Source organism: Sprattus sprattus, assembly GCF_963457725.1.
Source record: "Sprattus sprattus genome assembly, chromosome: 19".
In the NCBI taxonomy this organism is placed as follows: Eukaryota; Metazoa; Chordata; class Actinopteri; order Clupeiformes; family Clupeidae; genus Sprattus; species Sprattus sprattus.
Genome location: NC_137917.1, coordinates 17,488,632 through 17,494,274, shown reverse-complemented (window position 1 = coordinate 17,494,274; position 5,643 = coordinate 17,488,632). Strand labels below are relative to the sequence as shown.

Sequence of the window (5,643 nt, the reverse complement as noted above, 5' to 3'; positions counted from 1 at the left end):
CAGTGTAATGGATTACAGATTAAAGATGTAATAAATACCGTCACAGACTATGATGCTTTTTTGTTTCTTATTTCATTCTGGGCATCACAAAGCAGAACATTATTTTATATTTCATAGGTCATGTGTTCCAAAGACTGTGCCATACTGGAATTTTATTGTGAAGTTTTGGCATTTTACACAATGAATTTTAAGATATTATCAGATGTTTTTGAGAACATTGGAAGACCAGAATGTGTAATTTCCATAATTAAAAACAGTCCAGAGGTTTGGAGAACCCAGATTCTGGTGTTCTGCCAGAAATGCATTTTATGTTACAAAACAAGCCCCTGAGTTAGAGAGTAATTTGCCTGAGAGAGAAGCAGCCGTTAGTCACCATTGTAGTGACGAGGACAGAAATGATGCTGAGACCAGGCCTGGCATATTGATGCATGGAGAACATTTAAGGAAGACTGAATGACATGTAATAAACTAATAAAGAACCAGATTTGTACGTAGAAGGGGCTCTTTGTGAGAGTGAAGGACTTTAAATGTGCATGAAGCACAGGCATGGTGAGATAAAACTGAATGAAATATAATAAATATGTAGATAACCAGGTTTGTTAAAATGTGAAGGACTGGGATGCTCTCTCAGCACTTCACACACATAAATATAGGACTTGAGATGCTGTACAGTACTCATGCTGGATTATGCATACCCTACTGTCCCTATGAGTATGCATACGCTTGAGTATTCATCAGGAATTATGCATACTCTACTGTACTCATGTGGGAGTATGCAAGCCCTGCTTCACCTATGCTGTAGAATAGGTTCTCTACTGCACTGTACTCTACTCATGATTACTAAGCATGTGTGTTTTTTACGGAGTGCATTCATTAAAAGTACATTTGTATTTGTGTTTGTGTGTGTGTGTGTGTGTGTGTGTGTGTGTGTGTGTGTGTGTGTGTGTGTGTGTGTATGTGAATGTGTATGTGTTTCTTTCCTCAGGGGTGAATGTGATGCTACGTAAGATCGCCGTGGCGGCAGCCTCCAAGCCTCAGGTGGAGATCGCTCAGGATGGAGAGACTCTGTCCATCAAAACCTCCACCTCTGTCAGGAACACTCACATCACCTTCACCGTGGGACAAGAATTCAGCGAGAACACTGTGGATGGGCGTCCCTGCACGGTACACAACACACACACACACACACACACACACACACACACACACACACACACACACACATAGTGGATGGGCCTCCCTGCACAGTACCCAACACAGCTTGTGTGGGGCCCAGGGCAACCAGTGGGGAGACCTGACGTCAACCTACACCCGCCCCCCCCAGCACTAGCCTAGCTCACACACTAAAATCACACACTAACCTAGCTCACACAGTAGATTTACACACTAGCCTAACTCACACACTCAAATCACACACTAGTATCTGAATAAATACCAGATAACGGAGAACAGTTATGACAAAAATCTATTCATCGCACTGTATGTCCTAGACCTCAGTAACTGATCAGGCCATGGCCCTCTTGCCCTACTCTCTTCTCTCTCCTATGGGGCCTGCATGACTAAGCTCTTCCCCTCTCCCCCTACTCTCTCTCTCTCCTCTTGGGCCTGCATGACTAGACTCTTCCCCTCTCCCCCTTTTTCTTCCCTCTCCTCTGGGGCCTGCATGACTAGGCTCTTCCCCTCTCCCCTACTCTCTTCTCTCTCCTATGGGGCCTGCATGACTAGACTCTTCCCCTCTCCCCCTATTCCTTCTCTCTCCTTTGGGGCCTGCATGACTAGGCTCTTCCCCTCTCCCCCTATTTCTTCTCTCTCCTTTGGGGCCTGCATGACTAGGCTCTACCCCTCAGGCCCTTCTCTCTCTCTCTCTCTCTCTCTTTCTCACTGTGTGTGTCTTGTGATTAATCTGGCCCATCAGCTGTTTTCTCTGTAGAGGGTTTTGATCACGTCCCTCATCTCAGAGGAGCTGTGGTCTAACAGCTGACGTGAGACCAGCTCTCTTCTTTCCTCTGTCTCTCCACCTCACTCTTATTCTTCTCTCTTCTTCGCTCCCCCCTCTCTCTGTTTCTCTCTGTGGGCTCTGGTGTCATGCTCTCTCTCTGCAACCCCTCCCATTCCAGCACCTCACCCATTTTCCCCTCTTCAATCTGATATTCCCTCAGTAACTATCCCCATCACTTCACATCTCCCTCCCTCCCTCCCTCTTACTCTCCCTCCATCTTCCAAATTTCTCTCTCTCTCCCTCCATTTCCCATATTTGTCTCTCTCTCTCCCTTCCTCCCCCCTCTCCCTTCATCTCCAACCTTTCTCCCCCTCTTCATCTCAGTACACAGTTCTGTATATCAATGCCATTGTCCGTCTCCAAAACAAACAGCCTTAATTATTCAACACTAACAATGAGGGCAGAAAACATTAACACCTCCCAGAATATCTCTCTGTCTTTTCACTCTCCCTCTTTTCTTTCATCGTCTGTCTCTTTCTCTCTCCGCCTGTCTCACTCTTGCCCCTCTGTCTACCCATCTCTCTTTCTCTCTCTAACCATTCCCCTTTTTCTTTCTTTCTCTCTCTTTCCTCCACTCTTCCCCACTTTTTACCCCTCTCTCTTTCTCTCATCCACTCTCTCTCTCTCTCTCTCTCTCTCCCCCTCTCTCTTTCCGTTCGAGAGTTTCCTCTCTCTCACACACTCATTCAACATCAACTGTGAGTTGTTTGGTTTGTTCACACGCCCTCTCTGGTGTCTTGCAGAGTTTTCCTCGTTGGGAGACAGACAGTAAAATCAGCTGTGAGCAAACACTGGTGAAGGGGGAGGGCCCGAAGACTGCATGGACCCGTGAGATCACCAATGACGGCGAGCTTATCCTGGTAAATCTGCTTACCTATTGGTTACCAAATCTGTCTGTCATGCAGAGAAGGGGGAATGTGGTACTTCCCCATTGAATGACATGTTTGCATCACCTGGCAATCACTGATTATGGAACTTGTCAGATCAAGGGGCAGGCTCAGCTGTCATTCCAAATGTGTGTGGTCGGCACCAGGCTGTGTTCTAAAAGTGTGTGTACATCTATGTGTGTATGTGTGTTTCTGAGAGTGTCGGTGAGTGTTTGTGTTTCTCACAGTGTGACTAGGAAGCATTTTTTTGGAGATAAAGGGGCTTGTGTGCTCTTCTCATTGAAATTAGTGTGTGTGTGTGTGTGTGTGTGTGTGTGTGTGTGTGTGTGTGGGCGGGTGCTAATGTGAGTCTGTGTATGCAGGCCTTAGAAGGCAGGGCCAAAACAAAGTCATGAATTACCCCAAACTTCCTGTGACTCAAAGGGCAAACTGCTAAACTGCTAATTCTCAGGTGTATGGGAGTTGTGTGTGTGTGTGTGGGCCTGTGTGTCTGTGTGTGGGTCTGTGGGTCTGTTTGTTTGTGCCTGTCTGTCTCTGTGTGTGCTCTCCTCCTTATGCATCTGATTACAAGAGCCGGTCTCCATGGCGATCGCTCCATGTTTGTGACAACTGAGAGAACTCATTAAAGAGAACGTTCTCCTCAAGCTCTCCGAAATAAACACACACCTATCTCTCTCTTTCAGACCATGAGCGCTGATGACGTGGTGTGCACCCGCCTCTACGTCAAGGAGTGAAAGAGAAGAAGTACAGAGGAAAAGAAAAGAAAAAAAGGATCATCCAGTTATCCGTCTGACTCTCTCCCTATCTCTCTCTTCCTCCTGTTCACACTAACCTACTATAAGACCCTCCTCAGTCTACAGCTGGGGTCCGCTAGTCATCACTAGCATGTATTTAACCTCCCAGCCAGTCAGCCAGTATATGTGTGTGTGTAAGCCTGTGCTAAGGAGAGTGTGAATGTGTATAAGCCATGATGTGTGTGTGTGCATATGTGTGTGTGTGTGCACATGTGTGTGTGTGTGTGTGTGTGTGTGTGTGTGTGTGTGTGTGTGTGTGTGTGTGTGCACGTCCGTGTGCGCGTGTGTGTGTTCTGCTGGCTCCTTTTGTTAAATTGATAATTGTTTGTCTTTTCTCTCTTTCCACCTTTCACTTGGAAGTTTTATATTTATTTACTAAACGCTGATACTCTGGTAAGGTTTTTACTGTGTCTTTTATATGGAATGTGTTCTTGCAGATGTGACCATAGCTGTCGGAGAACAATAAAGCACATTATGACATGGGCAGCCTCAGTGTCGATTTCTGCACAATCATGTTACACAGCACACATGATGAATGGTTCTCAAGTGTATGTGTTAGACAGCTTATGTTCACAGTAGACAGACACACGCACGCACGCACACACACACACACACACACACACACACACACACACACACACACACACACACACACACACACACAAACACACACACACACACACACAAACACACACAAGCACTACCCACAGGCTCCTGCTCATCTTATTTTAGCCTTACTGTCAGCTGTCTGCAACTAGAATAACTAGTCTCTCTGTCTCTCTCCACCCCTCTCTTGCTCTCTCCACCTCTCTCTGTTTTTCCATCTCCCTCTCTCGCTCGCTGTCAGTCAGTGATCACCATGACGCACGTTCTCTGTCGCTTTCTTTCTCTTCTTCTTTTGAATTTTGATCTCCCTCTCTTCTGTTTCTCTAACACTCCTGGTCTCACAGTAACCTAATGCTATGCTGTCCAACTAAACAGTATATCTATGTGTGTGTGTGTGTGGGTGACAGTGTGAGCGTGTGTCTGTATGTGTATATCTATATCCATGCGTGTGTGAGAGTACATCTGTGTGTGTGGTGACTGTCTGTGTGTGTGCGCATGTGTGTGAGTTTGTATACCTATATCTAAATCTATTTATGTGCGTGTGTGAGTACTGTATGTGTTGTTTCAGTGTGTGAGAGTGCGTGTGCGTGTGTGCATGTGCGTGTACGTGAGCTTGTGTGTGTGCGTGTGCGTGTGCGTGTACGTGAGCTTGTGCGTGTGCGTGTGTGTGTGCGTGTGCGTGTGCGTGTGCGTGTGCGTGTGCGTGTGTTCTGTGTGCAGGGCTGCAGCTCATGTTTCCACTTCCTGGCTGCCTCACACATCTTTTTTCCTTTATCTCCGGCTAATTCAGGCCAGAGGTGTCCCGCTAGTATCAGTGATCCATCACCGTATACACACAAACACACCTGTCGACATGGCAACACTGGACGAAATCAGGGAAGAGAGCTGCCAGACAGACATCTGCTCTGGCCACTGAGGGCAGAGATATCAGCATTGGGTTTGACCACCGGGGCGGGCTGACCTGTGGAGAGCCACTGGGCAGGGCTACTCTGACAGGAAATGCCGATGGGATTACAAAGAGGAGATGATTGACAGCAGATGTGCTTAACGAGGAAGGGGGATCATTAGGGAAAATGGAAATAGAAAAGAGCTGGGGATGAAAATGGATATGTGCGAGTGTGTACACACACACACACACACACACCTACAGGCATGCTTGCAGGCACACACACTCACCTACAGAAACACACACACGCACGCACATGCACACACACACACACACACACACACTCACACTCACACTCACACTCACACTCACACTCACACTCACACACACATACATACATACACACATACGCACATCTACAGAAACACACTCCCATGCATGCACACACGCACATGCACACAAAACACCTAC

The 5,643-nt window shown here is 46.9% G+C and overlaps 1 protein-coding gene across 1 annotated transcript in view; it reads left to right on the top strand.

Annotated features, from left to right (window-relative positions):
- Nucleotides 1–4,143, top strand: part of crabp2a (cellular retinoic acid binding protein 2, a) — an 8,739-nt gene extending 4,596 nt beyond the window's left edge. The window contains exons 2-4 of the mRNA XM_080858641.1: nucleotides 986–1,164; nucleotides 2,743–2,859; nucleotides 3,570–4,143. Coding sequence (XP_080714767.1) covers nucleotides 986–1,164; nucleotides 2,743–2,859; nucleotides 3,570–3,620 — 347 coding nt within the window. The 3' untranslated portion in view covers nucleotides 3,621–4,143. The remainder of the gene's footprint in view (nucleotides 1–985; nucleotides 1,165–2,742; nucleotides 2,860–3,569) is intronic.
- Nucleotides 4,144–5,643: the final 1,500 nt, after the last annotated feature.